The sequence below is a fragment of the Triticum urartu genome, chromosome 4A, assembly GCF_056163025.1.
Source record: "Triticum urartu cultivar PI428250 chromosome 4A, HENAU_Tu73, whole genome shotgun sequence".
Lineage (NCBI taxonomy): Eukaryota > Viridiplantae > Streptophyta > Magnoliopsida > Poales > Poaceae > Triticum > Triticum urartu.
This window is the reverse complement of record NC_141876.1, coordinates 379,139,294-379,158,163: the sequence shown is the minus strand read 5'-3', so window position 1 is coordinate 379,158,163 and position 18,870 is coordinate 379,139,294. Positions and strand designations below refer to the sequence as shown.

At 42.9% G+C, this 18,870-nt stretch overlaps 1 protein-coding gene across 2 annotated transcripts; it reads right to left on the bottom strand.

The window, feature by feature from the left end:
- Positions 1–388: 388 nt before the first annotated feature.
- Positions 389–10,903, bottom strand: LOC147975903 (uncharacterized). 2 transcript variants are annotated; one of them, XM_087518450.1, is made up of 13 exons: positions 10,729–10,903; positions 10,538–10,647; positions 8,148–9,952; positions 8,029–8,062; positions 3,864–3,940; positions 3,132–3,191; positions 2,932–3,042; positions 2,745–2,822; positions 2,508–2,588; positions 1,645–2,032; positions 1,240–1,349; positions 936–966; positions 389–862 (listed from the first exon to the last, which is right to left on the bottom strand). In XM_087518450.1, exons 3-13 carry the CDS (start codon positions 9,927–9,929, stop codon positions 702–704), a joined length of 2,913 nt encoding a protein of 970 aa, XP_087374576.1. In that variant the 5' UTR covers positions 9,930–9,952; positions 10,538–10,647; positions 10,729–10,903; the 3' UTR covers positions 389–701. The 2 variants fall into 2 exon arrangements, with proteins under 2 accessions (XP_087374576.1, XP_087374575.1); XM_087518449.1 differs by lacking the exon at positions 10,538–10,647.
- Positions 10,904–18,870: the final 7,967 nt, after the last annotated feature.

Sequence of the window (18,870 nt, the reverse complement as noted above, 5' to 3'; positions counted from 1 at the left end):
TTACCTTTCTTGTAATTGTACATATTTAATTAATGAAAAATTACCATAGAACAATTGTTCTACGGTCTTGGCCTCAAAAACAAAAAAGCCAAGCCATTACTGGCATCAGCATCTTGAACGGCCAATCGTAGGTGCATACACATTTACTCACGGGACTGCAACGTAGTCTTACTCCCGATCGTCGGAACATAAACCCCCAATTGTGTTGGCCCACATCAGAGAACTCCATTTTCTTTTTGAATTTTTTTCGTCACGTAATGCAGCACGTTTCCATCTGCTTATTTGTCTAGAAATTCAATCTGATATCCCCCCTCGCAACCTGCGTGACTGCCCCAGCGATGCTCAAACCGCTGGAGCTCCCACCGTTGTAATCCAATGCCGCAGGACAGAAATCCGAGTATGTCCATATTCTATTCAAACCTATTACCACACCATCCAACATGCTCTGCTACAACCATTCGAGTTTTGGAAAGCATATGCAAATCTACAGACAAATGTTAGCTAGAAGTGCCTCCCAGCACGGAGCTGCCTACAGGTTATGTTTTCGCATACACAAACAGGGCTAGGATTTTGGTGTTTGCAAACATAGGAACCATAATTAACATAGGACTGCCCAAGAGCCCACCAAGGCAAAAGTGAAGTAGGCATTAAGTACAAAATAATCAACACTGGGCGCTAATGCTATGGTGTTCCACAATGCTTCAGACGGCGACCTTTGCTCGATGTCGTGACTGTTTCATCTTGGCATCTACATTTTTGTCTTGATCATCGTCTTCCTGCTCCGATAACTTTGTCAGCTCTTCTTGAATCATAATTTTGATAGCTCCTTTTCTTGCGGTCAGATCAATCTTGTAATGGTCATCTATAAGACGTAATCTGTTAGGATGTCTGCTCCACAACTGCAATGACAACAAAAACATATCTGATAGACTTACCGAGCTTCTTAAGAATGTCGCTAAAAGTAGACTGCAAAATCAGATTCCAAAATACGTCAGTTCCCACATGAGAAATTTCCAAGTGAAAACAGAAGTGCAGTCAAAACAAAAGGGCAAGTAACCTTAGAGTAAGAGTAATACAAATGTACTCCCTCCGTCTCATAATGTAGGGACGGAGGGAGTAGAAATTAACCTCAGAATCTACTTCTGTACAAACACCAGCTATATTTACGAAACAATACTTATCATAGGGACAGAATCCAAACAATAAAATGGTGGGATCAATGATCAATGTGTAACCAACCGTGTTGAAGTCAACTTTTTTAAGGATTCCAATAATGGTCTTCTTCAACTCAGCCTTACTGGGCAGACCCCCTTCTGCTGATTCGCCTTTGCTCTTCATTGCCTCTTTACCTAGATAAAATATCATTAGATTTGCTGGACAATCTAACATCATATATGCTCTAACGGATATCATAAAATGGAAGAAACTAGTCCATTTATGCCATAAGCAATAACTGCATCAAGTACTGGAATGAGGGCCTTAGAAATCAGAAATGAATGGAGTATACAGGAATTGTCATCAAACAACCAGTTAATCCATACTCCACATGGATAACAAGAACTACACTCATAATTATTAGTACCAAACATAAAATAAAAGGGCACATATATGATACACAAGGTACTATGGAATAGATTGTACTACCTGATGACTTATTTTCTTCTATCACCTTTCCAGAGCTTGGAGTATGCTTTGATATGATGGGTTTCTTCTTCCTAGAGAAGACCTTTGCACTCTCATCAGGGCTCTCCTTTTCCTTGGAACCTTTGGATGGTGATGTTTTGCCCGCAGTCTTGCTTGCTGTCCTTGGCGGACTTGTCCTATGGGTGCTCCCAGCAGCAGCCTTCTTTTTACCTGCAGAATATTTTACTTCCGAGGACTTCCTATTTGCCTTATCTTCGGCAGAGTCATAGCCATCTTCCTGCTCATCATGAGATTCATCTGCATCTTCCTCGCTATCAGACTTCACATCTTCATCCGTATCATACTCCAGAGCTTGCTTTCGCCTTGGAGATATGTCGTCAGCAAATTTCTGAAGCAAAAACGAAGAGTGAGAACAAGATTTTTATAATTGAAGAATGATGGTCATGTGGCTACATTAACTTGTCACGGGATAAACAGTTAAACACAAACTTCACTTGTATGTACATGTATATACTCAACACGGTATCAAGAAGATGTCATGCTGGTTGCATTGCAAAAGGCACTAAAAAATGTTGCAGATATTAATATTGCATATGCAAAAATTGCAGAAGGGGAGCCTTGGCGCAGTGATAAAGCTGTTGCCTTGTGACCATGAGGTTACGGTCATGGGGTTCGAGTCCTGGAAACAGCCTCTTGCAGAAATGTAGGGAAAAGGCTGCGTACTATAGACCCAAAGTGGTCAGACCCTTCCCCGGACCCTGCGCAAGCGGGAGCTACGTGCACCGGGCTGCCCTTTATATGCGAAAATTGCAACTGAAAATAATAGAGCCGACAGGTTCCATCTGACAAATCTGGCGCCATACCTTCTTAGACCTCTTGGGAGTGATATCTGAAGTCTTGCTCGAACTACCACCTCCTCTCTTGCGTTTCCTAGAATTTGACCCCTAAACAGTAGGAGAGAATGAAGCACACAGAGAAAAAAAATATAATAAATGGTTCAATTACCACACATTCTAATCCCAATCATAAAAACATCACAACAGCAAGGTACTGAGGTACAACTGCAAGATAGGTTGTAAGGTAACAATACTTGTTCTCACCTGGTCATCAGAGAGGCCAGAATCAGGCATAAGACGAGGTTCAGCAATGAAATCCAACAGCTTTGCAACGATATCTTCCTATATGAGTTATCCCAAACAATGTTAGATGCCACACTATATTCACCACGTTATTACACCGCGTCTGTCTTAACAAAAATACTGTTCTATAAACAGAACATTAAACCACCTTTCTGATGTTTGTTTTGGGAACCGGAATAGCAAGAAGCCAACAGAGATCCACCAGCATGTCTTTCATACACTTGTCAAGCTTCTCCTTTGCCTTGGCTCTCTGCTTTTCCTGCAGATAAATAGAACTCTTTAAAGATTAAACTATTTCCATCACCTACATATAATGGGAAATTCAAAATTCGGAGCAAAGCAGCTTACATCGCTCTCATGCCACACAAATCCAGAGAACTGAAGTATATGGCCTTTAAAATCGACAGTCTGGAACATTGAGAACATGAGCCACTAGCCAGGGTGAGTGAGTTGAAAAGAACTTCAGCATTTACATCAATCAATTATAACTTAAGAGTTACTGAACGGAACTAATAACAGTTGTGTTTTACTTGAATAAGAACCCAAACCAACTAGATGCCTTCTAAGATTTAACCACCAAAAATCATAGAAACAGAGGTAATCCATTTTGCAAATGGAAATTGAACTGATCGGTAAAAGTAGATTCCCAATGCACCACAACTTAGCCATTGCTGTTTCAATATGGCATTTCGATAAGCCATGCAGTACACAGAAAGAAAATCGCTTGACTCGAGAACAGTGTATAAATTTGACAATTTTCCTACACTATTCCTCCTGCTACCTTTTGTTGCCAGATAACATATACAGCAGAGTCAAAGGACTACCTCAACAGACTGATAGTATTGGGTATACTCCTGTTTGGGGGGAATATAGGAGCATACACCTTCAGTCTAAAATTGGACAATGCATGTGCTCAAAACTTACCTAGAGGGACTAGTGCCTCTTGGGAAGTTCAGTGTGCAAAGTTACTTGAATAATTTTAGTCCAGCTGAACAGGAAGCAATTAAAACCCAAACGACAACAGAAAGTTTTCAATGCCAGTTATCGTAAAGGCAATATCATGATATTTAAGGTGTTTACCTTGCCTTTCCTCCCAAAAAGAACATTGTGAAGAAATTTAAGATCAGCAGGTTTCTTCCTCGTTAACCTCTGTGCCACTGTAAATAAGTTTCAAAAATCAAATCAGTGAGCGGAGAATAGAAGTGCAATAGGAAAGGGAGAAAACCACACACATTACAGCATGACTGCAGGAGCTGAAACAGTAAAATTAAAGACAGCCACAATTGTCAGTTTTTTTATCGAAGACATAGACATGAAACATCAATGGAGCAATCAAAGTTATAACTGAGACCAATGTAGTATATTATTGGTTGACTGTTGATAATACAACAAATCACCAGCGAGAAGAGCAGCTACTCATCATTAAGAGTTCAAGACACATTGATACTATCCCAGATGCCAATGAATTTCAGTCAGGCAAAACCAAAGGTTTGAATCAAATTGTTATTGTTGGATCCCATTCAAATTACAGCAGAAGATCAGATATAATGGTATGCAGATACAAAAATCTAGCACTTGACTAAAGTTAATAAAAAAACTTGCTAGTCACTAGAGCCTTTTGGCCTCCTCTTACTACTGTTGGACACTCAATCAGGCCAGAGTACACAAGAAAGTTTGCATCTAATACAGTTCATTTATAACTGTGCTTCAGTAATGACTATAACAGTATAAATTTGATCATATTTTGCAGTCTATTTCCCATGGAAGCTATCCTCTCTTCTGCAATAGATTAGAATTCACTGGAGCAAAACTGTGCTATATTTGCAAGTCTAATTTAGGTAGATAATCCATGCAACACCTAATTTATTCACATAGCTTCTCACTTCTCAGTGGAAAATCAAGGATGGCACATCCACTAAGGTGGCGTTTGGTTCACGTTACCCTGCAGGGAAAACACTCGTTTGGTATGGTGGCAGGAAAGGATAGGAATAGTAAAGAATCTGGGAATATTCCCCTAAAAACTGGTTGAGCAGGGCCAAGAAAATATGCCGGATGACAGCAACCACCCACGGCCCACACTCCCCTTCCCTCACGTCCCACGCAAAACATTTTTCGCTCAGTCTCCATGCTCTTTGCCACGGCTGGTGTGGGCGGGAGGAGAATAAGCAGCGGCGGGCCTCACCCTCTCTTTTCTCTCTATCCCAGCACTCCCCCATGCCCCGTGCGTGCAAGGAGATAAACCAGAACTGGGAGCACAACTGAGCAGAGATGAACCACGCCGACAGTGCACAGATGAGGCTTCGCAACACTGTATCTTGCAAAGGCGGACACGGGCTCAGTTGACATGGTCACTATGCTCCAGATCGGGTTCCTGCTCCACCGCACCCCATGCTGGCAGCCAAGCAGCACACAAGCACTGCCACCACCAAGGTCTGCGGCTGGCACCATCCTCTCTATTCACATGCTCCGATTCCCTTCTCAGCAATTCCTCTCTCTGATTTCTGGACGATTCCCTTTGACTTGCAGCCTGAAGGAGACATCCGATCTGTTGAATTCCTGGACGACTGCGTATACCTGTGTATGTATGCTTGAATAATTGCTACCTCTGTACACTAATGTAAGACGTTTTTGCAGTTAAGACGTTTTTGCAGTTCGAACTGCAAAAACGTCTTACATTAGTGTACAGCGGTAGTAGTAATCTACTTGTGTATATGTATACTATTGTGGATGTATTCCGTAAAAAAAAATACTATTGGGGATGTACACCAAGACAAAGAATTGTGTAAACTTGCGTATGCATATACTATTGAATATATATGGATGATTCTGTTAAGGAGTATTAGTAATGGTCTAGGAGTCCTTATTAGTCTATGTTTAGTTTCCTTGCACCTCAAGTCATGTGTAATAATGTATGCCTCTTGGGCCTTCAATAAAGATAAGTTGCTTTCATAACATGGTATTAGAGCCTAGGTTTAGGTCTCTGGACGCCGCAACTCATCCTTACGATCCACTATTTTTTTTCTCGATTGATCTGTTCTTCTCTGGATCGATCTCGTCTTCCACGGCACCACCACCCCCGCGATCCACCTGGCACGTTGACTGCTTGCCCAGCTGCTTCAGCGTGGGCACCTCGTGGGCCGCTACTCCTGGATCGATGGCGGCTGCCTCTCAGATCAGGACCATCGCCTGGTGTGCGCTCGGCTCGAAGCACCTCCAGGAAGGCTCCGCTCCACGTGCAGGCCCGCCCGTACAGCTCCAGCAGCCTGTGTGTTGCTCTCTTGCAGCTAAAGGCTTCTTTCCGCACATGTCTGCGTGCCTGCAGCTGGATCTCATCTTGGTCAACGCTGCTGCTTCCTGTCGCCCGCATGTGCTTCTCCTGGCCTGCCTACTAGCTGCTGCCTTTCCGCCACGTACGTGGCCGCGTGCTAGCTTCTGCTAGGCTCCGATCTTGATTACAACAACAACAAAATAAAAATCAATGTCTTCTGCGTATACGATGTCTTTTCATCTTTGTCTCGTGTGTGCGCTTCTTAGCTTCTATCTTATTATATTTTCCGCTGCGTCCACCAAATCCGTTGATATTTTGTGTTTTCTTTATGTCATCCGAGTCTACCAAAATTTCGTCCGACAGCCTTTTTCTGGCCATTGTCCTCTGTATAGGATTTCTGTGGCCTCTCTTTGCGTTGTTGATCTAAGCCCATTCTCTTGCCGCCGAGCTTCTTTCGCCGTCGGTTTTCATGGGCCATGATTCTTTAAGCAATGCTTCTTCTCTTGATGTGCCATCTTCTTTTGACAACCCATCTTCTCTTGATACTTATCTTGTATCTTCAAGTGATGTGGTGTCTTCCTCTGATGTGCCATCTCTTCGTTATCCCCTTTGGCGACTCGACAGGTTTTGAAGACTCTTCATGCTACGACGACACTCTCAAGGCGCGGATTTGGATTATCATTTTTTTCTAGTATTACACTTCTTCAAATGCAATGCTATTGCATATGCTTTGCATTTGAGGGGGGGGTGTTAAGGAGTATTAGTATTGGTCTAGGAGTCCTTATTAGTCTATGTTTAGTTTCCTTGCACCTCAAGTCATGTGTAATATATATATATATATATATATATATATATATATGCCTCTTGGGCCTTCAATAAAGATAAGTTGCTTTCCTAACAGATTCATGGCCATATTGTGTGAATGCTTGTTGTATATTTCATCATCAAGTTCATTTTTTTCTATTGCAGATGAACAAAAAGAAAGTAAGCTTTATATTATGCTGGGCTGTGATGTTAAAGTTCACTTTTTATTTTCAAAATTAATGTTGTTATCAAACATTCAAACTTTGCCATTCAAAAACTATTGTAGATGGACAACAAAAAGAACAGTCATTCAAAGAAAATGTTTTTTATCAAATGTTCAAACTTGACATACATATGTTGCTATAATTACTTGTAACAAGGATAATCTCACCACCTCAACAATCATTCATCTCTTATCCTCTCAACCAAACACACAAATGACTATCCCTAACCACCTCTCATCCATTCAACCAAACAACAAAAGGTGGCTACCCCTAACCACGTGGTTTGGCATATACTCAACCAACTCAGGCTTGCCCTTAGAACCAAACGCCACCTAAGTTACTCAAAATAAGGATCTTACACGCACATATGCTAGTGATATCAGACTAGTCTAGACTAGCAGCTTCAGAACTGAATACAAGGTTGTGAAAAGGTGTTGGCTTAAGCTCAGAGCATCTGTACACATTTGGACTAATAAATATAGATATAAATAAAGTTACAGTACAAACATGGCTACTAAGTACTAAACATATCAAAGGCATACACATAATGTAACGTATTGATTCAACTGGCAGATCAGGAACAAACTGATCATGATTCATGAGATATAGACTCACAGGGAAAAGGATCTTAACTGGTACTCCCTCCGTCCGAAAATACTTGTCATCAAAATGGACAAAAAGGGATGTATCTAGAACTAAAATACATCTAGATACATCTCCTTTTATCCATTTTGATGACAAGTATTTCCGGACGGAGGAAGTACCTAAAAATTCACAACAGGCTTCTACCCAGATTCAGTAATACCATGCATCATTAGGACAAGTGTGCTCAGATTCAAGTGCTTGATGCAAGAACAACATAGCCTTAACCAAGAACTGATGTCTATTATACAGCCCCTAAAAATAAAGTAGGTAAAAAGTTAAAAGAAAGTGTGCCATAGGGCCATACCACTTGGTATATCCTTTAAAGGAGTGCCACGACCCTGCAATGAAGAGATTTACCAGAAATTATAGCACAGACAAAAGGAAAAACGTGAGATAAAGGAAATATGACTGCAAGCAATGAACCTTCTCAACTACGAAGCTCCTGTTTGGCTCCTTATCAATCACTTCAACCAACCTCTCTACTATTTTCCTCTCACGTTGAGGGCGATCAATACCATAAGGGCTGGGAGTGTACAGTAAACTTTTGGCTTCCCTGGATTTGGACCCATGTTGTTTCTTGTCCTGTCCCTGGCGTCTATCCCTAGAACTCCTTGCCCTCTTGTTCTTAGGTGTTTCCTCCTTATTCTCTTCCACATTCTTGTCTGCCTCGCTGGCCTCCTCTTCTGTTACCTTGCCATCTTTTCCTTCCTTGTTTGCACTTTCTTTTTCTAGCTTCTCTTCATTCTCGTTTGCCTTACCATCCCCTCCTTCCTCTTTCTTATCTGAAGAGCCCTTTTCTTCTACTTCCTCTTCCCCTTGACTATCATCATCACTCATTTCTTCAGCTGTATTTTCTTGCTGCCGAGCCGCTCCATTCTTTCCTTGCCCATTCAATTCATCATGCATCTCAGAACCACATTTTTCTGCATCTCTCGGTCCCTTCTTGACCTCTGTGTTCACATCCATTTCTTCCTTGTGCCCTTTGTCTTCGAGCTCTGCATCTCCTGGATTGGTCTCAGCCTCCGCCATTTTGACATCCACGCGTTCTGCTACATTAGAACTGTTATCTTCTTTTAGATCTGCATGCTTTACCGCACCCATTATGATATCCTGATGTTCTGCTTCCTTGGTGTTGTTATCTTCCTTTGCATCAGTATCCTCCACGGCACCCATTTTGACATCCTCATGTTCTGCTACCTTGGTGCCATAATCTTCCTTTGCATCTGCATCATCCACATCAACCATTTTGGCATCTTCATGTTCTGATGCATTGGCATATTCATCTTCCTTTACATCTGCATTGTCTACAGTATTCATGTTGCCATCCTTGAACTCTTCAGCCTTGGCGCCAATGTCTTCATTTGCATCTGCATCCTCCACACCACCTGTTCTGTGATCCTTGTGTTCTGCTGCCACACCACCTGTTCTGTGATCATCGTGTTCTGCTGCCTTGGCTTTGTCATCTTCCTTTGCATCTGCATCCTCTACAATAACCATTTTGGAGTCCTTGTGTTCTGCTGACACGGCATCTTCCTTTGCAACTGTATATTCAATACCAGCTGCTTTGGAATCCTCGTGTTCTGCTGCCTTGGCTTTGTCATCTTCATTTGCATTTGCATCCTCTACAATAACCATTTTGGAGTCCTTGTATTCTACTGACTTGGTGTTGTCATCTTCCATTGCAACTACATCCTCGATACCAACCGTTTTGGAATCCTCGTGTTCTGCTGCCTTGGCGGCTTTGTCATCTTCCTTTGCATCTGCATCCTCTACAATAACCATTTTGGAGTCCTTGTGTTTTGCTGACTTGGTGTTGTCATCTTCCTTTGCAACTACATCCTCAATAGCAGCCGTTTTGGAATCCTCATGTTCTGCTGCATTGGCACCATTACCTTCCTTGGCATCCGCATTGTCACCCGATTTGACACCCTCTGTACCTGCCTGCTTCACAGCACCCACATCATCTTCCTTTGCATCTTCAGCCTCCTCCATCTTGGCATCATCATCGGATGAGCCCTTAGCGCCGTTTTCTGAGGCTTTATTATGTTGGTTGGCATTGGTATTCGCTGCTGCAACATCCTTGCTCTCGCCAGCCTCTTCCATCTTGGTATTATCCTTCTTATCAGAAGCAACAACTTCAGTGGATGTTCCTCCATTTGCCACAGCCTTCAACTCCATTACTGGTGCCAGGTCTGCCCCGGTCATCCAGGTGACCCTTATTGCTCCAGCTGCAGAAAAATAGTTTGGCCAAGTGCATTAAGTTAAATAGGTAAGAAGCTGAAAGAGAATTAAACAACTGAGTGAAACATGTAATGATGTGAAGCTTGTGGCTTTCATCCAAAAGAAAGCAGGAAACATGTAAAATGAACAGCAGAAGTGTCTCCCCTCGTAAAAAAAAACATAATGTAAGATTTGGTTATCTCCATCCCACTGCGAAGAGTGCTACCACTAAAAAAGGCAACAGAAAGACAATGCTAGGAAAAAAATGACCTTGTGGCGACTAGGGATAAAACCCTAACCAGTAACTAGACAATTGGCCGGGGGTCATCCTCCTTTTCTAAAAAAAAAAAGTAACTAGACAATTAGGTTCCACGACCCCGCCCCCAAAAAATCACATCTAATGATGCGGCAAAGTGGCCGCTGCAGATCGAAACACGAAATTCCATCGGTAAAACCGATGAACAGCAGGTACGCGGCGGCACCAAGCTAAGAACTCCACCCAAATCGAGCCTAATATCTGGGGGCGGGGCTCATAGCTGTGCGCAACCCAAAACCGCCCAAGCTCAACGAATCACACAGTCGTAAGCTGCAACCTGCCCAAGCAGACGAAGTGCTCCCCCGACCCCCGCCGAAGATCGAGTCGGAGCAAACCCTAGCAAGCCCCAAGCTCAGCCGCTGCTCCCGCAGCAGCAACGCATCGAACCTGGCCGGGAAATCCGACGTGAAGCAACAGTAATCTCCAACAACAAGCAGCGGAAAATTTCGGTGCTGCTGTCGGTGTTACCTAGAGGAGAGCGGTGATTCGTGCGGAAGAGTGTGGAGTCGCGTCGCGTCCCGCCCCCACGTCGCCTCCTGTTTCTGTCCTCCGACTCCTGGGAGAGAGAGAGTTTATTTTTCCTTTGTATTAAATGGTCGGACTAGTCGGGCTCGCAGCAGTGTGGTTTGTGCGCCGGACGGCCGGACCCCAAACCTGGAATCCAATGCACTTCTATAATTTCGGCACAGAGGTTTGGGATCGCGCGACTGATTGCAACTTTCGCCGGTGGCCTTGTGCGTGAGTGCCTCGCTCCCCGCGATCCCTACACAGGCATGTTAGGGCATCTCCACCGTTCGGCCCCTAAGGGCACCAAAAAGTGTTGCTTAGGGATGAGTCGGCGTTTTTTTAGCGTGGCCGCTGCCCCAGGTCGTCTTCAGACGTCCCCACAGTTCATCCAAATTCCGATAAATACGGCCAAATTAAAACAAATACGGTCAAATTTCGACGAAATTTAGGCGTTTTTATAGAAAAAAAGGACGAAAAAAAACCTAAACTACGGCCGATGCTTCTCCTCCTTAACACGGCCGCTGCTCGACCCCTCGCCCCGGCGCGCTGCTTTGCTCGAGCGGCGGGTCGTTGCCGCCCTCGACGTGCGCGAGGACGCCGCTGAGCGTGCGGCCAGGGACGCCCCACCACAGGCGGCGGCCCTCGCTGTTCTTGCGGCCGCGCGGCATCGGTGCGTTGTTGGTGGAGACGAGCCGATCCTCCTGCCGGCGTTCGAAATACACCGCCCACACCGCGTGGTTGTCGGCGGCGTACTCCGGGAGCGCCCGCTCCGCGGCCGTCAGGGACGCCCGCGCACGCTCGATCTTGGCGTGGAAATAGGGTGTCTCGGGGACGGGCAGAGAGGGGACAGGGACCCCGCCGGCGCTGAGCCTCCACCGCGACGGAGCGCGTACGTCAGGCGACGCGGGGTAGTTGGCCTCGTGGAGGAGGTAGGCCTCCCGCTCATGCAGCGAGCGGCGGCCGAAACCGTTGGTCGCCGCCGCGTCGCCGGGGTACCTCGCGCTCATGGTTGCCGGGGAGGAGAGAGAGGGGCTCGAACGGCGGAGAAAGGGGAGGAAGTGCAGCGGCGAGGAGGGTGATAGAGGCAAAGGTGTCCCGTCTTTCGATGAGATGGTGGCTATCGTTTTAGAGGAAGTCGACTTTGACGATCCGACTACGAACATGCGAGGACGTCGCGCCTTAGCAATCACTAAACCAACTCCGAGGGGTTATTGACCACGCCGGAGCACGATCAACCTGACCACGAGGGTCTGTTTCCTGCGAGCAAACGAAGAACAAGCAAGAAACTGAGATTGCAATCTGGATATTGTGAATATAAGATGAAAGCTTTATTGATCAAGGTGGGGTTCTGTGACGTCTTGGTCTGGTCGTTGGACACAAACGAAGTACGCGAAGTTGCAGGTATGGCGAACTTTTAATCTAAACAAAACCCGAAGTCTAAACGACGCCCTAAGGGCTGTATATATGAAGGAAGAGGGGGGAATTTCGTGGCCCTTGGAAGAGGGGTCCGAAACCAACCATAACTCTTGTTTCCCCACACATACGGACTCTAAAAACAGCCTGTACTTAAGTATTTCGAAAATACATGGGCCTGACCCAATAATAAGGCGACGCAGCACCTAAAATAGCCTCTGGACAAAATTTATGAAGTGGCATCTTGTATATTTCGTCTAAGGCTTCATGCACTCCTTAGGGTGGCTTCAAAGTCCTGAAATCATCACTTGTAACTCCGTTCTGGATCCCCTTGCGCATGCCATCATCTCCACGCTTGAACTTGTTCCAAGGTTCATCTTTCTTGTCTAAGCTAGGCCCTTCATTTGTAAGCAAGACAAATGTATCCAATTTAGGCAGCATCATATTCTCGTGAACATTAGAATCGTTACCAAGAAACGAAAGTATCCGATAATTCAATTGGCGTGCGCGAGCTCTAGTAATTGGTCCAGTATGTATAGCAGCAGGGGCTGTGGGTGTAACAATGGTATTGATGTCCTCATCATCCTCCCCTTCTTGAAATGAAGTCATCCTCGATGAAAGTTCATCGTCCTCACCCAAATAAGACTTCAAATCTGCAATGTTAAAAGTGGGACTAACCCCAAAATCTGCACACAGCTCAAGTTTATATACATTATCATTTATTTTCTCTAACACCTTAAAAGGACCATCAGCACGTGGCATTAGCTTTGATTTGTGCAAAATAGGAAATCTATCCTTACGCAAATATAACTGAACAAGATCTCCAGGTGCAAACACAACATGTTTTCTACCCTTATCTCCAGCAAGTTTATATTTCGAATTCATACGCTCAATATTTTCCTTAGTTAACTCATGCTTTTTAAAATCAATTCAGCACGTTCTTTAGCATCAAAATTAACCTTCTCCGAAGATGGAAAAGGCAACAAATCAATAGGTGCACGAGGTAAGAAACCATACACAATTTCAAAAGGGCACATCTTAGTAGTAGAATGCAATGAACGATTCTAAGAAAATTCAATATGAGGCAAGCATTCTTCCCACATTTTCTTGTTATTCTTCAAAATAGCCCTAAGCATACTAGACAATGTTCTATTGACTACTTCAGTTTGTCCATCAGTTTGAGGGTGACAAGTAGTACTAAAAAGCAGTTTAGTCCCCAACTTAGCCCATAAACATCTCCAAAAGTGGCTAAGAAATTTAGTATCATGATCTGAAACAATAGTATTTGGCACACCATGCAAGCGAATAATTTCACGAAAGAACAAATCAGCAACATTAACAGCATCGTCGCTTTTATGACATGGTATAAAGTGTGCCATTTTCGAGAACCTATCCACGACAACAAATATGCTATCCCTCCACTTCTTTGTTCGAGGTAAACCTAAAACAAAGTCCATAGATATATCCACCCAAGGAACACTAGGTACAGGCAAAGGCATATATAAACCATGAGGATTGAGTCGTGACTTAGCTTTTTGACATGTAGTGCAGCGAACAACAAAACGCTCAACATCCCGTCTCATATTTGGTCAAAAGAAATGTGTAGCAAGTATATCCTCCATCTTCTTGACGCCAAAGTGTCCCATTAATCCTCCTCCATGCGCCTCCTGCAACAACAAAAGACGAACAGAGCTAGCTGGAATGCATAGCTTGTTAGCACGAAACACAAATCCATCGTTAAGAACGAACTTGTTCCAAGTTCTCCCTTCCTTACAATTCTGCAATACATCTTTAAATTCAGCATCATGCACATATTGATCTTTGATGGTCTCCAAACCAAATATTTTAAAGTCAAGTTGTGAAAACATAGTATAACGACGAGACAATGCATCGGCAATAACATTTTCCTTACCCTTCTTGTGTTTAATGACATAAGGAAAAGTCTCAATGAATTCAACCCATTTAGCATGTCTACGGTTCAGTTTTGCTTGACTTTTAATGTGTTTCAAAGATTCATGATCAGAATGTATAACAAATTCCTTGGGCCATAAATAATGTTGCCATGTTTCTAAGGTCCGAACAAGAGCATATAATTCTTTGTCATAAGTAGAGTAGTTCAGACTAGGCCCACTCAATTTTTCATAAAAGTATGCAACAGGTTTGCCATCTTATAATAACACACCTCCTAATCCAATTCCACTAGCATCATATTCAAGCTCAAAAGTCTTATTAAAATCAGGAAGTTGGAGTAAAGGAGCATGTGTCAACTTATCTTTCAATACCGTGAAGGCTTCTTCCTGTGCGGAACCCCAAACAAAAGGCACATCCTTCTTTGTAAGCTCGTTGAGAGGTGCAGCAATGGTGCTGAAATCTCTCACAAAACGCCTATAGAAACCAGCGAGGCCAAGGAAACTCCTCACTTGTGTGACCGTTTTGTGCTGCGGCCAACTCTCAATAACTTCAATCTTGACTTTATCAACTTTAATTCCCTGTGGAGTAACAACATAGCCAAGAAAAGATACTCGGTCGGTGCAAAAGGTGCACTTTCCGAGGTTACCAAACAAACGTGCATCACGTAGAGCAATAAAAACAACACGTAAATGTTCCAAATGTTTCTCCAAAGATTTGCTATAAATCAATATGTCATCAAAGTAAACTACCACAAATCGTCCGATGGAAGCACGTAAAACTTCGTTCATTAACCTCATGAAAGTACTGGGTGCATTAGTTAACCCAAAAGGCATGACTAACCACTCATATAATCCAAACTTAGTTTTAAATGATGTTTTCCATTCATCTCCCAATTTCATACGAATTTGATGATATCCACTACGCAAATCAACTTTGGAGAATATTGTAGAGTCACTCAATTCATCAAGCATATCATTTAGCCTAGGAATAGGATGACGATAATGAATAGTAATATTATTAATGCCTCTACAATCAACGCACATACGTGACGTACCATCCTTTTTCGGCACTAAAATGATAGGAACGGCACAAGGACTAAGGGATTCGCGTATATAACCTTTGTCGAGCAGTTCTTGTACTTGACGCATAATCTCCTTTGTCTCCTCTGGATTGGTACGGTATGGTGCACGGTTGGGTAATGATGCACCGGGAATTAAGTCAATTTGATGTTCAATCCCTCGAATAGGTGGTAATCCCGGTGGCACGTCTTGTGGAAAGACGTCAGCGAACTCTTGCAAAATGTTAGTGACAGCAGGAGGCAAAAAGGAACGCACGTCCTCGAATGAAAATAATGCCTCTTTACACACAAAAGCATAGCAAATAGATTTGCTAAAATCTAAATCATCAATATCAGATTTGGTGGCAATTAAACATGCACTTTTCAATTTAATTTCAGAAGCAACACTAGATGGTTTATTATTAGGCTGCATTTGTTGCTCAAATTCTTTTGCCACAATCTGATTTTCACTTTTATTTTTCTCCTGTATTGCTTTATTAGCTCTATTAATATCATCTTTCAAAATGGAATCAGGAGTCATAGGAAGCAAAGTAATATTTTTATCCTTATGAACAAGAGTATACTGATTGTTTCTATCATGGTGTACAGAATTTTTATCAAATTGCCATGGTCTACCAAGTAATAAGGAACATGTTTGCATAGGTACCACATCACAATCAACATAATTAGCATATGTAGAGATACTAAAATGCACACGAACAGTACGTATTACCTTAACCTTGCCACTGTTGTTGAACCATTGGATGTAGTAAAGATGTGGATGTGGTCTTTGATACGTCCATTTTGCATCATGCTTTTATATCGATATTTATTGCATTATGGACTGTTATTTCACTTTATGTCACAATACTTATGGCCATTCTCTCTTATTTTACAAGGTTTACATAAGGAGGGAGAATGCCGGCGGCTGGAATTCTGGGCTGGAAAAGGAGCAAATATTAGAGACCTATTCTGCACAGCTCCAAAAGTCCTGAAACTCCACGAAACATCTTAAAATAAATAAAGAAAAATCCTCGCCAAAGATGAAGGCCAGGGGGCCCACACCCTGCTCACGAGGGTGGGGGCGCCCCCCCCCCCTTAGCGCCCCCTACCTCGTGGGCCCCATGGTGGCTCTCCGACGTCCATCTTCTCCTATATGAAGTCTTTCGATGAGAAAAAATTCAGAAGGAACTTTTCGGGATGAGACTCCGCCGCCACGAGGCGGAACCTTGGCGGAACCAATCTAGAGCTCTGGCAGAGCTGTTCTGCCGGGGATACTTCCCTCCGGGAGGGGGAAATCATCACCACCGTCATCACCAACGCTCCTCTCATCGAGAGAGGGCAATCTCCATCAACATCTTCACTAGCACCATCTCATCTCCAAACCCTAGTTCATCTCTTGTATCCAATTCTTGTCTCAAAGTCCGGGATTGGTGCTAGTAGGTTGCTAGTAGTGTTGATTACTCCTTGTAGTTGATGCTAGTTGGTTTATTTGGTGGAAGATCATATGTTCAGATCCTATATGCATATTATTACCCCTCTGATTATGAACATGAATATTCTTTGTGAGTAATTACTTTTGTTTCTGAGGACAAGGGAGAAGTCTTGCTATTAGTAGTCATGTGAATTTGGTATTCGTTTGATATTTTGATAAGATGTATGTTGTCTAGCCTCTAGTGGTGTTATGTGAACGTCGACTACATAACACTTCACCATTATTTGGGCCCAGAGGAAGGCATTGGGAAGTAATAAGTAGATGATGGGTTGCTAGAGTGACAGAAGCTTAAACCCTAGTTTATGCGTTGCTTCGTAAGGGGCTGATTTGGATCCACATGTTTCATGCTATGGTTAGGTTTATCTTAATACTTTTGTTGTAGTTGTGGATGCTTGCAATAGAGGTTAATCATAAGTGGGATGCTTGTTCAAGTAAGAACAACACCCAAGCACCAGTCCACCCACATATCAAATTATCAAAGTATCGAACGCGAACCATATGAACGTGATGAAAACTAGCTTGACGATATTCCCATGTGTCCTCGGGAGCGCTTTTCCTATTATAAGAGTTTGTTCCGGCTTGTCCTTTGCTACAAAAAGGATTGGGCCGTCTTTCTGCACTTTATTTACTTTTGTTACTTGTTGCTCGTTACAATTTATCCTATCACAAAACTATCTGTTACCACTTATTTCAGTACTTGCAGAGAATACCTTGCTGAAAACCGCTTATCATTTCCTTCTGCTCCTCGTTGGGTTTGACACTCTTTCTTGTCAAAAGGACTACGATAGATCCCCTATACTTGTGGGTCATCAAGACTCTTTTTCTGGCGCCGTTGCCGGGGAGTGTAGCGCCTTTGGTAGGTGGAATTTGGTAAGGAAAAATGTATATAGTGTGCTGAAATTTACTGTCACTTGCTAGTTTGGAAAGTAATTCTCTGAGGGGCTTGTTCGGGGCATCTTCACCCCGTCCAGTAGAGCAAAGAGTTGCTCCTCAACCTACTGAACCTATTGAAAATGAAACTCCTTTTGAATTTCCTTCGGGTATGATGGAAAAGCTGCTAGCTAACCCTTTTACAGGAGATGGAACAAAGCATCCTGATGAGCACTTAATATATGTGGATGAAGTTTGTGGATTATTTAAGCTTGCAGGTATACCCGATGATGTTGCTAAGAAGAAGGTCTTCCCTTTCTTTTTGAAGGGAGACGCATTGATATGGTATAGGCTATGTGATGATATGAGATCATGGGACTATAAAAGATTGAAGTTGGAATTTCATCAGAAGTATTACCCTATGCATCTTGTTCATCGTGATCGCAATTATATATATAATTTCTGGCCTCGCAAAGGAGAAAGCATCGCTCAAGCTTGGGGGAGGCTTAAATCAATGTTATATTCATGCCCCGATCATGAGCTCTCAAGAGAAATGATTATTCAAAATTTATATGCTCGGCTTTCTGAAAACAATCGCACCATGCTCGATACTTCTTGTGCTCTTTTATGATGATGACTATTGAATTTAGATGGAATTTATTGGATATAATTAAATGCAACTCTGAAGATTGGGACCTCGACGAAGGTAAGGAGTCAGGTATGACACCTAAGTTTGATTGTGTTAAATCTTTTATGGACACCGATATTTTCCGTAAGTTTAGCACTAAATATGGACTTGACTCTGAGATAGTAGCTTCTTTCTGTGAATCTTTTGCTACTTATGTTGATCTCCTTAAAGAGAAGTGGTTTAAATATCATCCTTTCATAGAAGTAAAAGTAGCTGCACCTATTAAAGTTAAACAAAAGACTGTCACTTATAATGATCCTATTGTTCCTACTCCTTATGTTGAGAAACCACCTTTCCCTGTTAGAATAAAGGATCATGCTAAAGCTTCAACTGTTGTTCGTAAAAGCAATATTAGAACTTATACACCTCCTGAGCAAGTTAAAGTAGAACCTAATATTGCTATTGTTAAAGATCTCTTGTCTGATAATATAGATGGGCATATTATTCAGTTTGAAGGTGACACTGCTAGAATTGCTAAACCTTGTGCTAAAGATAAACATAGACCTGTGGTAGGCGTGCCTGTTATTTCTGTTAAAATAGGAGATCATTATTATCATGGTGATGTCTACTACACAACCTTCTTATTGTAGACGTTGTTGGGCCTCCAAGTGCAGAGGTTTGTAGGACAGTAGCAAATTTCCCTCAAGTGCATGACCTAAGGTTTATCAA